The 19,765-nt window shown below is 38.6% G+C and overlaps 2 protein-coding genes across 6 annotated transcripts in view; one reads left to right on the top strand and one right to left on the bottom strand.

Annotated features, from left to right (window-relative positions):
- TMTC3 (transmembrane O-mannosyltransferase targeting cadherins 3) overlaps positions 1-15,899 on the bottom strand; it is a 36,458-nt gene extending 20,559 nt beyond the window's left edge. The window contains exons 1-8 of one of the 3 annotated variants that reach the window (XM_084284576.1): positions 15,765-15,849; positions 13,358-13,560; positions 11,096-11,150; positions 7,378-7,471; positions 6,421-6,531; positions 5,631-5,847; positions 3,560-3,778; positions 61-160 (exon numbers count right to left, since the gene is read on the bottom strand). In XM_084284576.1, the coding sequence (XP_084140702.1) occupies positions 61-160; positions 3,560-3,778; positions 5,631-5,819 (508 nt within the window). In that variant the 5' untranslated portion in view covers positions 5,820-5,847; positions 6,421-6,531; positions 7,378-7,471; ... (1 more) ...; positions 13,358-13,560; positions 15,765-15,849. Of the gene's footprint in view, positions 1-60; positions 161-3,559; positions 3,779-5,630; positions 5,848-6,420; positions 6,532-7,377; positions 7,472-11,095; positions 11,151-13,357; positions 13,561-15,764 lie in introns of all 3 variants that reach the window. The other 2 variants (XM_084284575.1, XM_084284574.1) reach the window with 2 other exon arrangements.
- A 265-nt stretch (positions 15,900-16,164) lies between these two features.
- The window catches only part of CEP290 (centrosomal protein 290), a gene marked incomplete at its 3' end in the record, with an annotated part of 53,660 nt that continues 50,059 nt past the window's right edge, over positions 16,165-19,765 (top strand). For all 3 annotated transcript variants that reach the window (XR_014618822.1, XR_014618823.1, XM_084294620.1), the window contains exons 1-4: positions 16,165-16,201; positions 18,219-18,275; positions 18,860-18,980; positions 19,115-19,192. Coding sequence is in view for 1 of the 3 variants with exons in the window: in XM_084294620.1 (XP_084150746.1) it covers positions 18,879-18,980; positions 19,115-19,192 (180 nt within the window). The remainder of the gene's footprint in view (positions 16,202-18,218; positions 18,276-18,859; positions 18,981-19,114; positions 19,193-19,765) is intronic.

The following is a 19,765-nucleotide window of genomic DNA, read 5'->3' as shown; positions in this document are numbered from 1 at the left end:
TTTAGAGCTCTATTATCCCTGATACAGAAATTAAGTTACGTATATTTGTCAGTCATTTACCTATGGTATTATCTGGCCCTTTAGATTTAGTATATGATAAAAAGGCAGCTAGAAAAAAGATGGATGATAGAAGCTCTGCTCTGCCCACAACTCCAGTTACCTGAAAGAAAAAGAAAAAAACACACAATATTATTCCTTTAGTGATTATTCTAACACAAAACGAGCACATGACCAATATACTAACAGGATATGCATAAACAGTCTGTAAACTAGCAAAAAAGTATAATGAGTAAGACTGCTTTCAGTTCAATCAGTGCTGAAAACAAGACTATGATATCCATAGCACCACCATTAATGAGACAACTCAGAAAAGCTGTATTGTCTTATCTCCAGTAACAGCTGAAATTAGTACTTAAGAATTGGGCAGAAAAATAACTTTCTTAATAATACTTCAAAGAAACTAGTTTTCTTCAATAAAAGCTGTAAGTGAATGCGACAAGGTCTGTCTTACATACAGATCCTGAAGACAGTGGCATACAGAAACTATAGTGGTTATTTTTCTTCACACCTAAATGCAGAAGGTTTTTTTCAGAATCCCCAGTGAAACACAGATTAATTTCTGTGTTTCCATTGTAGAACTTGCATGTTTTCCTCATTCTCCCCTGCTTCCTTTTAAATCTATGCTGCAACCAACAGCCATGGATGAAAGACAGGTCACCGTGTTAATACCTACTGCAGTAGTCACTATTCCTACCTGACCATAGCACCATTTAGGACTGTCTTTCCTCCTAATTTGCCCTCTTCTGTAACGTCTCTAATTGCATCCAGTTTTCTTTTTTTTTTTTTTTTTTTGAGTAAACTGGTTGAAAGCGGCATACTAAACCAAGGTAGACAACCATATTTGGCTAAGAAAACCTTACAGCTCACCATGTAATTGTGCTGATGCTGACGTCTGACTCTCAGCCATCCCGACTGTGCTTAAAAGTTTTAGTGCTAGGTACATTCTTAGACAAGCATGATTGATCAAGCACAGCATAAAGGGAAAGTAACTCAATATCCAAGGTCACAGTGTTAAAAAAACTATTTAATTCTGATTTTTAAATCATTCTCTGGTGCCTCTGTTGGGATTAACTTAAGTTTAACAAAGGACTCACTGAAAGAGGCACAGATACAAATCATATTCCACAACTGATATGGCATCAGTGACTGTGTTAGCATTTTGGGTAGTACAGAGGCATTTATTTCAAAAACATCTTAAGATTTCTCAGCGGATTCAAATATTCCTGTATCACAAAATGTATCTGTATCACAAAATTATCCTGCATTAAAGCAGATATTAAGGAGAACTTAGATCGCAGGTAAAGCAAATGTGCTGGTATGCTTCCACAGTCCTCAGCCCACAAAAGAGAGGCAATTTCTGGATACAAAGATGACTTAAAAAAAAAGAAAATTCCAGCATTTACAAGGTTAGTTGACATCCCATGAGCTGTCTATGTGGTCAGCATGCCGCTGGACAGAACAGTAGCAAACTAGCATAGACTGAGTGGAACTAGAATGACTGAACTGGAATTCCAGAGACAAGGACAAATGAGACTATGATGCTGTTATTCAACCAGTTTCTTCAAATTTTTTCCCCTCATAAAATGATATATTACCTTCTCAGGAGTCTAGTTTCTCTCTGAAGTCGAGCAGAAAATTTGTCCTCTATTTATCCTGCTCTGTTAGTTTTTTCAGCAGAAATCCATTTATCACCAGGCAGGTAAAAGTTTGAAATTTGTATGTATTGTATCTACTATCTCAAACTCTTTTACAGGGGAGTAATAATAAGTAGGACACTAAACTGAAGGTATTCAATTCAGATACATTTCAAATATCAAAAGAAACAAGTGGTATCATCAAATGCTATGAAAACAAAGAATGAGACCTGTTCTGAAGTTCTTATTAAACTCTGAATAAGTTTGTTGGCACCCAAGTCCAAGCTTCTAAAATATAGCTTTTTATTACCTTGTTTCTTTATGAACATGCCAACTTTCAACTATAAGAAACCTTTCTTGGTTGCTTGTTACATGGAATTCTCCATGCAAACACTTGAAAGGATAGTATGTCTCAAAATCAGAAGGCTTACTTTGAAATATATGGGGAGAAGGAAGAAACATATTTTTACATATCTAACTAAAACAGCAGGGGAATTCAGTTACAACTAACTGCATTTAAACCTCAGAGTTTTAAGTACAGAATCAAGTTCTAGTAATTGCGTAGGCTTAAAGTGCCCTCATGCGGCTGATATCAAGGATTGCATACACTACCAAATGCTTTTGCTTCATAACTGTACTTCATAACTTTCTAATACAATGCCTTACATAATAAACTTTCATTGAACAATGTTTCACAGGATTTGTACAAATTCTTGATAACTATTGTACAGTACTAGAAGCAGCCACGTTACTGTTATATGGAAACTGACAGTTTAAGCAAGATAAAGAATACTGAAATTCATAGATCATAGAATGAAAGAAGTTATAAATTTATCACTAAGCCACAAACCAGTAACGTAAGGCATTCCTGCAAAGATGCTGTCACATTTGCTACAAACAGACAAAGCCAAACTTTGAAACTTAAAGCACATGTTTTTAAAGAAACAGAAAAATTAGTGAAATTAACAAATAAAACTCATCCTTCCCCCAATATTTTTTTTTTCTGTTTTTGAGCACAAAAGCAAGCAAAAATTCTTAGGCAATTTTTTAGGCAAAATTGCAAATCTCTTGCAATTTTAAACATTATACTACCTTCTTACATAAAAGAAATTAGTAGCTCAGACAGCAGCCAATTATAAGCCTTATGAACTTACTACCCGTAAAGATTTGCTCAAAATACATAAATTCAGGCTTCTAAATTGCTACTGAGAGGAATTTCTGTCTTAAGAGAACATGAAACAGTGATTAGAACTCTGGGAGTGTTTCATAGCTGAGAAACACCCCTTAAGAATCAATGGAAAGCTGAGAGACATCTGTATTTCTTTTTTCTTATATCATATACTTTCAATTACAGGTTCAAACAAAGACACTAAGTCGCTAGATTGAATGTAGTATAGTAATAACAATCCTAGAAAGAGTCCTGCTGGGATAGATAAAATGACAAAAAGGAGGACAGAACAGACTGTGATTAACTAGAAGAAAGTGTTTAGGAAATAAACTGAATTCATGAAAATAAATTAAGAGATGTTCATAGTACTTATGCAACGCTAGATGGAGCATCCATGCAAGATAAGATAGTCATCATAAAAGTGAAATGTCAGTGACAGAGATTAAAGTTATCAAACAACTAAATGAACATTTCCTTACTTTTCATTAGCTGTACGGAACAACAAACAACTCAGCATTAAAGTCAGACACCTTAACCACTCCTTGCAAACGGCAAAGTAAACGGTACACATAAGAAAAAAAATCACACACATTTGGAGTTCCAATACAGAAAGATAAACACAAAATATGACATCTAGGGTTAAAAAACAAACAAACAAACAAAACTTGAACAAGTTTAGCACAACAACTTTACCTACCGCTTCAGTATGTATTGGGTGCACTGCAAAGAGCAAGGATGCAACAACACTACTCCTGTTGTCCAGAAAAAGCTTACAGACCTTGAGGAAGACTACACAAACCACCCCATGAAAGATGAGATTTAGGAAGTGGTAAGAAACTGCATTTAACTCGCTGAACAGGTAGTTTAAACGAAATGTGAGAACTGTGAGTGGCCGGTAAGATTTATGACTCCTCTCCTAAAAGGAAACAGATAAATCAGTCACTACTGTACTATAAAGGTACTTCTACTCCAAAATATCTTTCTAAAGATCTGTGCCTTCAAGATTTCCCTCCACTGTTCTCAGACATATATCTTCAAAATAAAAACCTGAAAATCAGTAATACTAACAAAGCCTAGTGAATTAAATGAAAACTCAATTTCAAGTAAGTTGCTGAAACAAAGAAGTGAGTTCTGACTTTTTCCAACTTACGTGTAGTATTGATGTATTATTCAAGTGTTTTGATCAATTTGACATTTCATGTTTTAGATTAATATTCTTAGAAAAACTTTGTGCACTATTATCTACACATTTGCAACATGTCTACCAGTCAATGTGTCTATGTTGCCAGTTACTCCCTTCATAAGCCTTTTTAAAACCTTAACACTTGGGGATTCTGATGGACAAAAAGGTTGGCGTGAGCCAGCAGTGAGTGCTTGCAGCCCAGAAGGCCAAGTGCAGCCTTGGCTGCATCAACAGAGGAGTGGCCAGCAGGTCAAGGGAGGTGATTGTCCCCCTCTGCTCTGCCCTTGTGAGGCTCCACTTGGAGTGCTGCATCCAGGTCTGGAGCCCCCAGCACAACAAAAATGAGAACTTGTTAGAGCAGATCCAGAGGAGGGCCATGAAGACGATCAGACAGCTGGAGCACCTCTCCTATGAAGAAAGGCTGAGAGAGGTGGGGTTGTTCAGCCTGGAGAAGACAAGGCTCTGGGGTGACCTTATTGCAGCCTTTCAATATCTATAAGAAAAATGGAGAGCAACTTTTTGCTCAGGCAGAGAACAGCAGGCCAAGGGGGAAATGGTTTTAAACTATAAGAGGGGAGATATAGATTAGATGTTATGAGGAAATTCTTCCCTTAGAGGGTGGTGAGGCACTGGTACAGGTTGCCCAGAGAAGCTGTGGATGCCCCATCCCTGTAGGTCTTTGAGGCCAGGTTGGATGGGGCTTTGGGCAACCTGTTCTAGTGGGTGGCATCCCTGCTTATGGAAGGGGGGTTGGAACTAGATGATCTTTGAGGTCCCTTCCAACCCGAGCTGTTCTATGATTTTATTAGTTTAGGAACTCATATACTCTGGATGAGTACTGAACTAGATGGCATCTGAAAAAATCTGTAAGCTTTTCTTATACATAATTTTCATATAACCATATCAAAGTCTATTTATTTGTAGAGCTAACAATTAGTATCCCACAACGAACTAACTCTGTGTATTACAGACATGAAAAAAAATGAAGATTACAAGGTGGTATGCTTTGATAAGCAAAAAACTCAAGACATTTTTTTAATTTGTTCATCGATGGCACCATGTGTGACTTTATATAAATTTTGTAGCCACATTGCTGTTGTATGACATTTAATCAACTGCAGCTTTTCAGATAAAAATGTAGTGACTCAACATAAACCAAAAGCTCTGAATTCACATAAAAGATACTTATTGAAATAAATTCAACGGTTTCAATCCCTATCCTCCAACTCTTAGAGTTGTTGTTTAAGTGAATTATCTTTCCTTCCGGACTAAAATTAGAAATAAATACTATTGTATGTCAACGTCTAGTTTTTCAGGAGGAGAAGGGAAAATAGTAGATTTTTCCAATTTCTGTATTGGAACTAGATAACACACGGAGTCTTGAAGCGTGATATATGATTTTCTTACAAGTTCTTTTACTGAACAAAATAATACATCTGTTCCTGATCTGGCAGTATAAAATACTAACATTACCAAATTTCATCAGAAACAAAGTATTCTATTAAAACCACAGTATGGGGAAAAAAAAAAAAAAGCTGACTGTAATTTTTTCCCCATTCCTCCAAGTGTTCTACAGACAGTTTACCTCAGACATTGGAGTACCCCAGAAGTCATTCTGAAACAGATTTTTTAATGGAGTAGAAGGATGTAAATCTTTGTTGTCCAAAATTGCTGAAACATCATCAAAAACAAAGCCGCAGAAGAGACTGTTCCAGTAGCAGGCTGCCACCACACCAACTATTAGTGCCACTTCCTTCAGGCTTACGTCAGCCATCTTCCCTATGAGCTTTCATGGGCAACAGCTGAAATAAATAGAAAGAAACTTGAATGGTTTTATTGATTAAAAACTGAACTTGATAAATAAAATCAAATTAAGACTTCTGATATAAGATAATGGCACTATGTATCAGTAACAGAGAAAGCTTTCCTCACATCTTATTCATTTTTTAGACAATTAAGTGGTTAAAAGAATTACTTTCATTAAAGAGTTTCACGCCATAAAAAGCCCTCAAAAAGTGGATACTGTCTATTGCATTTCACATTTTACTAATAAAGAAGTGAAACTGAAGATGACTTGTGATGTGATTTGTAGCAGATAGTCATGCAGTTCAAGTGAATGCTACAAATTGGAGAACTGTGAAAATTAAGAGCTCTAGAATCCTGAGTAAATTAACATGCTGACAACTCAGAGAATGAGGTTTTAAAAAGGACCAAAAATGTGTTAATTATTTTAGGTTGAAAGGTGTTTCTCACAAAACCTTTCAAAATTCATTAACAAAAACAATTTTCAAAACATTCCGAAGAACAAAGAGGAAACTTGTAGAGCAAGTTTCAGGTAAAAAAGGATATTACTGATATTAAAAAGTTAAACTTACCATTGAAGCTCACACTTTGCTCTTTTGCATTCTTCGTAAAAGTTCACAAGAAGGTCATTTTTTCCTCAGCTCTGTCCATTGCACTGATGTCAACAAATGTTCATGAGAGTCCTGTCTCAAGAAAAATAGCATGTCAAGAAAACAGCACAAATAAACCTTATATTATTTTACCCTATCTTGTATGAACTTCCAAATCTCTATAAATTATTAAATAGCAATTTTATGACTATTTCATAAATAATACATAGGTGGCCAGGTCAAAAGTTCATGTTACTATGTATCAGGTTGTTTGGAAACAGTTTTGCCCTGGAAGAATAAGCAAGAAGGCAATTACAGTACAAAGGCATTCTTTCTGACCACTGGTTAACACAACATGGCTTAGTGCCAATTCTTTGGACTAAAGATATTGAAAAACTACAGACAGTTGAACAGTGACTTAGTTTTGAGAAAAAGGAGAGATGACTGAACAAATAATATAGCATTTCCCCCAAAACTAGAAAGGGGGGAAACACCTGTATGGGCACTGAATGGGTAGTATTAGTAAGATAATGTGGATCAATAATATGTAAAAACATCAGCCTTGTATCTAGCAAGGTTCACACATTATAGCTCTCAAATAACTAACCAACTTTAAAGTGTTTGCTTCTCCTAAGTCCTGAAATGCTCCTTTTTTGTTTTTGTTTAACATTATATACTTTTTAATAACAGCGTTCAAATTATACTATGATATCCTGCAAAAATAGGTGAGCAAAGCTATCTTATCCAGACAGGTAATCTCAGTCGTGGTCTGCAGCGTGGCCTGAGAGCATGACAATCACCTATCGGAAGTAGTGGTAAAGGTAAACGAGCAGTGGCACTGCAAGGGACACGTGCAACGAGGTGCAGGTGTAGTTATACTAACACCAAGACAAGGATCACTTAAAAGAAATCAGAACCAACCCAGTCACTGTTACTCACATAATAGCAAAGGTTTTCTTTTCTATAGTACTCGCAGCTCTGGCTATTGCTGTTATTTCAATCAAGAAAGAGCCTTTTTTTTAGTCGTCACCACCTTTGTAATAAAGAAGATAAAAAGCTATGTTAAATGTCAAAGCATGCATCTTTATACTAGCCTGGGTCAGAGTACTTTAGCCAAGATTAAGTCTGATCACATATTGGCAGAGAAGTCTTATTAAAAACAAACAAAACAAAACAAACAAAAAAAAGCATACTACAGGAATACATGGAAAGATATCCCCTTTTTGAACTTCAACCCATCAGAGGTTTATGTACTTTTTTTTTTTTATCCCCCTTCCCCAAGAATGCAGACAAGAAGAATCTGCTATTAGCCTGTGAGAAACAGTTTGAATTTCCTTGCTTGAATCAGCTTCTGAACAGTGTACTTCCTGCTTTTTTAAGTTCACTAGCTCTGCTGAAAAGCAGTGGTATTTGAAAAGGACCTACAAGTAGCATGTAATGATTTGTCAACATAGAAACCTACATTTCTGAAATACCATGTTCTAAAAAGTAAGGGATGAGGTAACATTGCCATACAGAACCAAGCTGAAGATTTAAATTCCCTCTTTAAGAAAACGCATCATTAGGTAAAAAGGTTTTTGGTGAGTTGAGACTTCTTTTGTACGTTTACTGCTCACTTGGAGCAGCAAACCCTTGAAGATACTGCTTTGAGTTTCGGAGTCTAATTCTGAGGTAATTCTTAAACATTCCTATTTCAGAAACAGCTACTGCTGAACAGCTGGGAAGAAAACAAGATAGATCTCTAAGCAGAGACTTCTATCCAAAGGAATGAGTTTATCCAATCTCAATTGCTAGCTCAACTACTTTTTGTAGGTTTGTACTTTTCCCTACACAGAATATACATTAACACAGCTACTTTACTTACCCTTTAATCCTAGGCAATTCTGATGCTCTTACAAGCCTTTATTTTTATTCCCATCTTCTAGCATTTCTTCAATCCAGAATTCTAATTTTACACAACTGCTAACCACACTGTTCCCTGACAATGCTATATTTACCTGCATGCCACCAGTAGGTAAAGTACTACTGTTTTCTTTTTAATCAAAGGGAACTGTAAAGCACATAAAGATTTTAGCCACATCCAAAGTCTGGTTTAAGTGGTTATTTCACCATCAGAAAAGTCTGTTTTAGATCTCTGAAAAAGCTTTATCATCAAAATTTTCTTATTTGCTCCTTGCCCTTCCCTACACCTGTACATTTCAAATGCCACCAATGCAAATACATGTCTGTAAGTTTTCCTCTTCAGACAAGTATTCGAGCCACAGACATTCCCAAACAATTCTTAACAACTTACTAAATTTAATGTAAGAAGCAAACACATGCAATAAAACGCATTGTTCTGGTTTTAGCAATAAGCCATGCAACACAGTACTTGAACTGCTGCAAGCTTGGTAATCTCAAATGCATCCCAGCAGATGCATTTGAGATTACCATGCATCGCCCTCAAACTTCTGCAGTGTGCAAAAGCTCACTTGGCAACAGAAGGGCATAAAAAATCCAGAAGGGCCCCCATTTTCCAGCAACCTGCTTCTGCAAGCAAGAGAAAAATGGGAAATGCAAGGCCACGTACAATCTGTAGACTGCACAAAACTGCAGCGTGGATAATTGACTACTACTCACTTGCACTCTGGCGTCCTGAGATCTTATTTTTCTGGAATCTATGCTAAAGTCAGGAAAATCACTTTTTCTATCTGGTCTGACTACAGGGTAGTTTAACATTCCTGCTGAATTAAAGCATACATATGGGAAAGGTGTCTTTGCTGCCCTTTATGACATATACCATGACAAGGAAAGGAAGACTTATCATCAAAACCAGAACCTCTTATCTGCTGCTACAACTGAGTCCACCAAACTCCATATTCAGAACGGTCAACAATGAAGGAAGCTTATAAAAGCTAATCTGTACTCGCTACATCAGGCAGCGGTATGTCTGCCATTAATCTCTGAGGAAAATAGCAATTGCCATCTGGCAGCCAACACTCTTCATTCACATCAACTAATTAGTTCTCATTTTGACATTGGAAAGCAAGAAGCCATCTAAGGAGTATGCAAGACAAAGGAAGTCATAGATCACAGATGTCCAAGAGGCTGCTGAAGCTTTGGCATGCAAGTCATGGTGAGTGGATTTCTCCCTTGCTCACTCAACAGGCACATGGAAATTTGGTAGCAACACAAGCATGGGCTTGCAAGTGCCAGTATTCCACCATTCCGAGCGATGGATGTATTGATAAGTACCTGTAAAACATGCTGCTCAACAACTTCTTTTGTTTTTATTTCTTTTTTAAACACAGGCTTGCTGTGATGGAGAACCACATAACTGACTGGTCCAACTCACGTAAACAGGTTGATTGTCCCTCAATAATTTTTTACTTTATTTAAAAAAACTAACTAACTAACAAAAAAAACCTCACCAACCTTTTACTTTCATAACTCCTAAAACTGTACCTCTGATACTTTAATCAGCCCTTGGGCTGTATGTCTGTCAATTCATGATCTAAAAACAACCACTGAGACCTAATTTGACTGTATAAAATCAGGACTGACAAGTACTTCATTTCCAAGATTTCTGCCAAACATTTTAATTTACAACAATACTTGAACCTGTCAGGAAGAATATACAGTTCAATATACAAATATTACAGTTTGCCACAAACAATATGTGGCAAGATACGCCTTGAGAGACATGCTACATGACTGTGAGAGCTGATTGTGGAAAAACAGCATGAGGAAGCCGCGTATAACACCTGCTTGTTAGGCTAGTTTCCTCAAGATGTTTGACATAGAAATCTGCATTCCACAATGCACCATTTCCATGCATGTTCATAGATACAAAGTGAAAAGGATGGAAAAGAACCAGAGCTCTCCAGCAGGTTTGTCTTGTAAGGCATGCAACCTTCCTCCCCCAGCACGCTGGGAATCCCTTACTGGTTCATGCAGTCTTTTTCAAGATTTACAGACAGTAGGAATATATGAGAAAAAAACAAAACACTTTTGGAGAAGTAGGAGAACAAGAAAATGTTTCTCCACAATCACAACCAAATCCAGGACAATACAAACTGATGAGAGCAGCACGCCTCAAAATACAGAAGTCTGCACAAATAAATGAACGCAAATACGCACAAAAACCAGAGATGCTCTGCATCCTTGCTTGGGAAATTTGGAAGTATGGATGCCCCCTTTTGCCCATATGAATTTAGGTGAAATTAGGTTGCATTTAGGGAGTACAGTTGCAGTCCTTAAAAAAACAACAGCTATCTACCACTCTACCGTTAGCTATCAGCTAATAAACATGTTATCTGCCACCTTACATCAACATTTAAAGGAGACAATTTATACTCAGATAAACCTTATGACCTAATTTTAGGAACTTGAATAGATTTTAAATTTCTCTTCTTCTGGGTAATGGCACTTGCTTCTTTTACAACTCTGAAGGGTATGAATATTTGTTTTGATAAGGTCTACTTCAAAGAAAACGCTTTAAGTAATACATGTATATTTCTTTTTTAAAAAAATAATACTGGCAGTGATTGAATTATTGAAAAGCATAGCATTTCTGTATGGGAAAACACCTGTACAGTCCATCTACCCCTCCTCAGCATTTGCTCAGCGAAGCTGAGTGGAACAAAAATATTCATTAAAGTTCATCTCAAACAGTTACCCCAACTGCAAAGTTTTCATCTCTTCCAATTTTTCTATGAGAGCTCCTATTATTTCTGAAAAAAAACAGCAAAATTTACATATTAATATTTGCAGCTTTTAACAGTTTTTTAAAATTTAGTTCATGCTCTCAGAAAACTAAAAAAAATCAACTTACTGTCCATAAAACAGAATTGTTAATATATTCTAAAGACTCCTGTCTATTATTCTAAGAATATTTTCATTGATGCTTCATTAAAGACTAAATATTAAAAATACACCTGACATTTTAATCACACAGAATAGTCAGCAACTATTCTGTGGAATTGTCGATGCAAGTATCAATAAGGAATTAGTCTGTAACTCCACACAGTTACAGACTATTTTTTTTTCATTTTGCACGCATAAAGCATTGTCTGTTAATGTGAAACATAATTATTATGTAAATCTCAAGGAACTTTATTTTGTGTATATTAATTAGGCAGCTGAAAACAGAAACAAAGCAATTTACAAAGGGATCAGGAAGTTTCTTGAAAAGCTTTGCAAACAAACTAATGATCATTTACGCACATACCTAATCATAAAGCGTGGGTTCTCCGCTCTCTCATTTGGAATTCTAAAACCAGCAAAGAGATACCCATACATGGAAGAGCTGCCAAAAAACAGCTGGGCATCTTATTTGCCTTGGATAAACGGACTTTGATAATAACTGACACCCTAAACTATTTAAAACATTTTTAAAGCACACACAATTGACTTAAATTATCAAGTGTAATAAAAAACAGTTAAAAACACATTATTTTTTTTTTCACTGGAGCAACAAGTTAATCCAATACTGAAATGAGGAACACCAGCATTGATATATACAACAGACTGCCAAAGCCAGCAGCTTTGTCACTTTAAAATGCTGTTTTAATTCAGTACCTAAGACTCCACTACTGTCCCCACTGGTCTTGCCTACTTACCTCCATTTTATTTTTATTTTTTTTCTTGCTAAACCTAATACTCCTGCCAACTTGTTATCAATGTTTAATAATGGAAAGATATCACTATTTCCTTTCTGTTGTCTCTTTCCAACAAAGCCTTTAAAATTATCATCTCTTTAAAATGTCACTCCAAGGTACAACTCCAGTATGAATCAACTTAGATGCACAGCTGACATTTTAATGATTGGGCTTGCATCATACATGAGAGAAGGCAAGCTGTATTTGGGAAGACAGGAGGAAGAATGTAAAACATGCCTGGACTCCTTTTCTTCTTGCTGAGACCCAGAACAGAACAAATATAACAAGAGAAGTTTCAATGCAGCAACTTTCTTCTGCAAACATGAAGCAATTTTCATTCCCTAGGAAGGGAATAGATACTCATCTTCTGAAGAAGCACAGTTTTGAAGAATTGACTAGATGAAAAATGGCAGCTCTGACATAAGTAAGAACCTGTGCTGAATGCCAGAGGAAAGATTTCCCAGGGGGAAGACTGATAGGAGTTTGCTAGCAACCAAGTATTTTAACTAACACTCAGACATTTTAGGATATCCTGGTACAGACAAGGATCAAAGCTTAAACATGGCTAAGAGGAAGATACTGGTTTAGCTGGCGGTTTAGCAGCTTCAGCTTGTTTCAACAGTCAGTTGAAATAGAAATACCTGAAATACACAAATACACATGTAGGGTAATATATACCTTAAAATCATTAAGAGGACCAAACACTTCAGTAACACTTTATTTTTTTTTCTTCCTAACAAGCCATATATTCAAAGAAAAACAAAATACATCGTATATTTACACTGAACAACATGATTTGTTCCCTTAACAGGACACTGATGTAGAAACTGTCCCTAAAATAATGCTCAAACAGATTGACACTCAGTGTTCCAGAAAACACAAACAGTAGAAACTGTGTGTTCGTTAACTCCAAAGAGCAGTTGAACTACATGGGTGGCATAAGCTGAAAAGACTCTGCTATTCATGTCCTTATTTAGCATGCTTGGCCTGTATATGATGACTTCTGTTTGTTTTCTTGTTTTGAAATGACATTCCATTTGATCTCTCATAATTCAGTTCTGAATTAGCTCTTTGAAATAGCATAGTGTTATCAAAACTGTGGCTTAACATGGATGCCTCACTCTTCCACCAGGGAGCTCTGCTATGGAACTAAAATGATTCCCGGCTCCAGAACTACAAGCATGTATTCTCACCAAACAACGATCAACTTACATAAGTGTTATATAGACAGAGATGTCAAGGCAGAAAAAAAAAATATAAAAAAAAAAATATTAACTCACTTGCTCTAAGCCACTCTGCATTTTAAACATTTTGCCACTTTATGTGGGATTTACGTTTCCATTTCACTCTTTTCGTTTTCATTTTTCACGCCTCCCTCAATATCTACTTTAGTTCTGCATCGATCTTCATTTGCTGCACTACAGAATTATAACCAAGATGTAGTTACACTGCCAGTATATGTAATCAGTATTTTATCTTGATTCTGTAACAGAAGACCACAAAAAAAAAAAAAAAAGAAAAGCTAAAACACATTAAACAGTTATATTAGCCTCTACAGCTTATTAAGCTACAGAAGAAGATAAAAAAAGATGTTTCTATTCAGAGGCATCTTAACATAGAACAGTTTGGCTTGGAAGGGACCTTAAAGACCATCTAGTTCCAGGGACACCTCCCACCACACCAGGTTGCCCAAAGCCCCATCCAGCCTGGCCAGTGATGGGGCATCCACAGCTTCTCTGGGCAGCCTGTGCCAGTGCCTCACCATTCTCTGAGTGAAAAATTTCTTCCACATATCTAATCTAAACCTACACTCTTTTAGTTTAAGGCCATTACCCCTTGTCCCATCACTCTACTCCCTGACAAAGAGTCCTTCCCCAGCTTTACTGTAGGCCCCCTTTGGGTACCAGATGGCTTCAATGAGGTCTCCAGGGAACCTTCTCTTCTTCAGGCTGAACAATCCCAACTTTCTCAGCTTGTCTTAGTAGAGGGCTCCAGCCCTCTTATCAGCCTCTTAGATCTCCTCTGGAACTACTCTAACAGGCAGCTACTGCTACAAGGTCTTCCCAGAGCCTTCTCTTTTTCAGGCTGAACAACGCCAGCTCCTTCAGCCGGTCTTCAGAGGAAGATGCTCCAGCTCTCTGATCATCCTTGTGGCCCTCCTCTATGTCCTTGTGCTGGGGGCCCCAGAGCTGAACGCAGGGCTCCAGGTGGGACAAGAGCAGAGCGGAGGGGGACAATCACCTCCCTCACCCTGTTTGCCACACTGCTTTTGATGCAGCCCAGAATACAGTTGGCTTTCTGGGCTGCAAGCACACACTGCCAGCTCATGTTGAGCTTTTCATCCATCAACACCCCCAGGTCCTTCTCCTCAGGGCTGCTCTCAACCCATTCTCTGCTCAGCTTGTGCTTGGGACTGCCCTGACCTAGGTGCAAGACTTTGCACTAGGCTTTGTTGAACTTCATGAACGTAACAAATGGGTGATTTTATTTCCTAAATCACAGGGGAATCAAAACCCATTTTCCGAAAGCTCATTTTGCAGCAAGGCAGCATTATTCTCTGTGGGTCCCCTGCTTCACCTATAAAGTCACTTCTGTTAAGAATTCATTGTTTTACACTCAACTATGACCAATTTTATTTTTTGCAACATTTTGAATTTTAGAAATACAATGCAGTCCCTCTTCCTTTTCCTTTCTTTACCAAAAGGGTTGTTAGGTATTGGAATGGGCTGCCCAGGGAAGTGGTTGAGTCACCATCCCTGGAGGTCTTTAAAAGTTGTTTAGATGTAGACCTTAGCGATATGGTTTAGTGGAGCACTTGTTGGTGGTAGGTCAGAGGTTGGACTCGATGATCTTGGAGGTCTCTTCCAACCTAGATGATTCTGTGATTTCTCTCCCCTAACCACGAAGTTTACTCTTTTTACATAGAGAGATGTAACTAACCAACCTCTGGGTCAGATATAAGCCTTTACCTTCAATCAACAGTTAAGGCTTACGACATGACCAGAACAAGTTACGTAATTAGGTGTGTCGAGCATCTTGCATCTTGTCAGCCTTCATTAAATAGCAATGCTGATTAAGCAATCGCAAAGAAGAGAAGTATGATTAATCCAGAAGGTAAAAAACAAAAGATTACCACCTTGTCTTTTGATTAAAAAACAACAACAAAAAAAAAGAATTATCTTCAGCTTTTAACACACCCGTTGAATGAACACATAACATCTAAAAACACTTCAAGTAGTTGCTAGTTTTCCGTTTTTATTTAGGATGCGTTCACGCCTAGTTAGCTGTAACAGGGGACCCCGAACCTTTTGGGCCGTCGGACCACTACCAACGCTCAGCCCCCCTCGCCGGCTGGCAGCGCTCACGGGACCCCGGCAGTTTTATGGATGCACCGCTCCGGGGCCCGACCAGCGGCTACCTGGAGGCCGAGGCCACGCAGACAGGCGCACACACACACCCCGGCACGGCCCGGGAGAGGGCACGCTACCTCCGGGGCAGCCCCCGTTAGGAAATCCACGGAAAGGCGCGGAGCGGGCCGGGGAAGCTCGGGGGACCGAGGCCACACCGAAGCGCGACCCCAAGCAGCGGGGAGCACCACCGCGGGCAGCGGCGGCTCCGCCGAGCCCTCCCCCGGGACCCTGCGAGCAGAGAGCAACCCCTGCCTGCCGCCGCCACCGCCCGCCCTACCTGACTGAGACCGCCGCGGAGCCGCCGCCGCCGCCCCCAGCTGGCGCTGCCCAAGCAGAGGATGCCGGGACAGCGCTCCCCTCGGGGCCCCGGGGTGTGCCGGGAGCCGCGCGACATGCTGGGACTCGTAGTCCGCCGCGAGGCCCGCGTCTCCTTCTCTCTCCCCGCCCCTGCGCGTCTCCCGGTTCCAGGCACCGGAGACGCCGGGCGAGGCTGCGGGCATCGCCTGGCAGCGGCCTCCGTTGTCGCCGCCGCCGCCCTGGCGGAGCGGTGAGGCCAAGGGGCGGCCCGAGGGGCTGCGGCCGGGGCCTGCGCTGCCGACGGCCGGGGGGAGGCGGGCGGAAGGCGGCTGGGGCCGGGGGACCAGCAGGGGGGGCCCTGCTCCTCTCCCTGCGGAGGTGTCGGGGGGCCGTTGCCGTGACCGGGTCGGGCAGTCCGTGAGTTCCGCAGGGTCTGAAACGGGGGCAGGGCGGGGACGTCCTGCAGGGACGGCGGTCGGTCTGTCCCTGCGGCATCTCGGGAGGGAGTGTGGCAGTTGGAAGGAAATGGGGGCCCTGCACAAGGAGCTCTGTGGTGGGGATGTGGTGCTCTGTAGAGCTAGTGTATTGGAGCTAGTCTGGGTGACCTAGTTTGGAAATCCTAGGTAGCTTAATCTAGGTGAGCTCCGCTAAACTAACAGAAAGTTAGTGCGTGTCCCACCTGTCTTTGCTGCTTCTTGATATTCAGTCTCGCTCAAGTATCTGTGACTGTGATATGCCTTCTACACACCATCATGGAAGAGGAGCAGGTGTTTGTGTTGATGCCCAGTGTCCCTGGGATGGTGAGGAATCTCTGTGGTGCTTGGGCTGCCTCTGCTTTGCACGGTCTCTTGTAGGCCCTCCTGAATATCCTATCAAGTTCTGATAGTATGTGAATGTGCCCAGCACTCCTATTTTATCAGTACTTACAGAACTTTATAACATCGGGCTATTTTTTGTATGTTTGGTGCCTAAAGAAAGTCAAGAAAATGTTGTGATGGCTACCATTAAAAGCATATATGTTTCACATTTTTTAGAGCCCTGATCTCCTTGTTTCACCTCACAGACCTTCTGTCAAATAAAAGCACACATTCTACCAAGCGGAAGGAATTAGCTAAATTTTAGGAAGAATTCACTTCCCTTTTATTGTCCTCCAATACGTATATACTGTAAAACATACTCCACACTTCACACTTGTGCCCCCCCTATATCTTACTGTAGATGGTCTCCCAACAATTTTGATTATTTTGTTTATATCTCTCTTCCTTTTGATACCGTTTCAAGACTGATACTTTCTTAAAGACATTTTATAAGTTAAGGAAAAGGAATTTTAAATGAGAAAGGTAGGGAAAGATCAACAGTTGTAAGGTTGTGCTTTTACTCTCAGAATAGATTTGATAGTCATATATTTATTTTCTACGTCTCATTAAATGTTGAAAACTATATTAGTGTTAAAAATATATTAGTTAATCCAAGTAGCACTGGATGAACTGAAAAACTGAGAATACCAAGACCAGTTATGCACCTGCATGTAATTTTCTTGTATTTTCCTTTGTCATCTACAACAAAACAGAAAAGCAATTATGTATATATAATAATAGAATAGTTTGGGTTGGAAGGGACCTTAAAGAACACCCAGTTCCAATCCCCCTGTCATGTGCAGGGACACCTCCCACCAGACCAAGTTGCCCAAAGCCCCATCCAGCATGGCCTTGAACACTTCCAGGGATGGGGCATCCACAGCTTCTCAGCCTGTGCTTCACCATATTCTGAATAAAGAATTTCCTCCTTATATCTGATCTAAACTTACCTTCTTTTAATTTAAAGCTATATCATCCTTACCAAGTCATGTTTTTTATGGAATGTGAGGTTTCTAAAACATTTAATGAACACTGAAGAAATGATAAATACAGGGGGCTCTGAAGTAATTCGCATATTCAAAGAAGATGAGGAAAGGGTGATTTTTCTCTTCCCTTAGGGGTAAAGGTAGATTTCAGAGTTTTACAGCTCTTCTCTCAGGTTGCTCAGGAATATGTTCTGTGAAAGTAATACCTGTTCAGACTTTCATTAAAGGTGGAAGTTTCAGTTGTTGAATGTTTAAATAATGAACAGTGAATGAGTGAACAGATCTTGAGATACGCTTAGCATAAACCTTTGTTATGGTTATTGATTCAGCTTGATTTTTTCCAGTAAAATATATATCCTTTTTGCATCATCAAGTTTATTGAATATTAATAAATTAAGCGTCCTAGTTGGTTTTATTATTGTTTTCTTAATTTTCCTAACCATTTATACTATATTTATAATTTAAGGGCAACATGTAAATAAATTTTTGAAATGTGACAGAATCTGCTTTTTAAGGTTTGGCAATATAGGTCAGAGACAGCTCTGAAAAACATAATAATCCAAGTCTTCCAATCTCTTTTGTCTTTTTCAGGTATTGCATTGACTTCCAGGTACATGACAAGTCACCGTCACCTATAGCATCTGGCTGGTAAGCAGTAGAGTAGAACAAAACTGTGCATTACTTCCAATTTATATATTTGTCAGTTTGCAGTCCTGTCTCAATTCAAGTATTCTAATCAAAAGGAAAGGATGCTTAATGCAAGAGTTTAGTATCTTAGAAATTAATATCAAGAAATGGACGCTTGTAGCATCAGACTGAAGCAGGTGTTGGTTAAATATATAGGAAATAACAATTTTATCAATATAAGGATATTTTTATCATGCAAGGGCAGATTCAAGAGAAATTGGGAAGAACTGAATAACATTTAGAAGTGAAAATTGAGGTTTCACATGCATCTTGATGTTCAGGGTTTGAATCACAAATTTTTTGATTTTGCATGATCTAATTTTAACTTAAAACATGGTTTCACTGTAGTCTACGTAGACTATAGTCTACTTATTTACAACGGAGCAAAATGTGAACTGAATATTAATCAGTACATTTATTAAAAAATCCATATGGTTATTAATATAATTTTGTGTTGTTCACTAGCCTCCTTTAAGTCATATGATAAACAACTGATGGGCAGTGCCAATGTCTCATAATTGTTATTTCTATATTTTTTTTCCAAGAAAATACTATAAAATCAATATGGCACCCATTTTAGATTGGAAGAAGCTTATGAGAATTGATCCAGATGCTTTGCCTAGTCAAGAGGAACTGGCAGACAGATTGCTAGAGACTGTGTCCAAGGTACTCAAGGGGAAAACAGAACATACTAGTTTTGCTATGCATTCTCCTCTATACTCTCTTGTCTGTCACATACATAAATGCTTTATTTTCTGAATTTCATCGATATTTGTATAAAAACACTGTTGTCTCTTTAGGTTGATGGGAAAAACTTGAAAAATGAAACTCCTGAACAGTTGATACATCTTTTTAAAATTACTCAGTCACTAATGAAGGTTTGTATTAATCCTCACTTACTACAGTTCCGTAGGTAGATCTGCTTATTTTTTATTTCAATGAAAATGTGATTACTTTTTTTTTTTTTTTTTTCCTCTCTCTTTTCCTGAATTAAGTGTACTGGTTACTCTTAACAAGGATTTGTGTACTAAATGTGTGCGTGCAACAGAGTAACTGTTTGCAGCAGCTGGGGTTATGGCATGTACCAGTGGGAAGTGAAGTGAATGGGTGAACGTAGTTATGTAGTTAGGGAATCTTAGTTTTACAGGTAATGCAAAGATATTTCACAAATAAGTTAGATGTAGTAAGTAATTTATTATGATTTTAACTTTAATCAAAGTTTTTATGGTAGGGTGATGTTTTGGAGTAACTTTAAAACTGTCACTGCAAATGTAAGAAACTTGTCTACCCTAAAACTGGTCCTGTAAGTCTATTGCATTTTGTATTTACTCATAAACATACCAAAATCAAGAAATAAAAGCTGCACAGGTTAGCACATTGGTTTTAGTTGTTTTTTTTTTAATTATTATTTTTATTTTTTATCACTATTCTCAGCTACATGCTTTTGAATG

This window comes from Netta rufina (assembly GCF_964035555.1).
Source record: "Netta rufina genome assembly, chromosome: 1".
In the NCBI taxonomy this organism is placed as follows: domain Eukaryota; kingdom Metazoa; phylum Chordata; class Aves; order Anseriformes; family Anatidae; genus Netta; species Netta rufina.
This window is presented reverse-complemented; position numbering and strand designations above follow the sequence as displayed.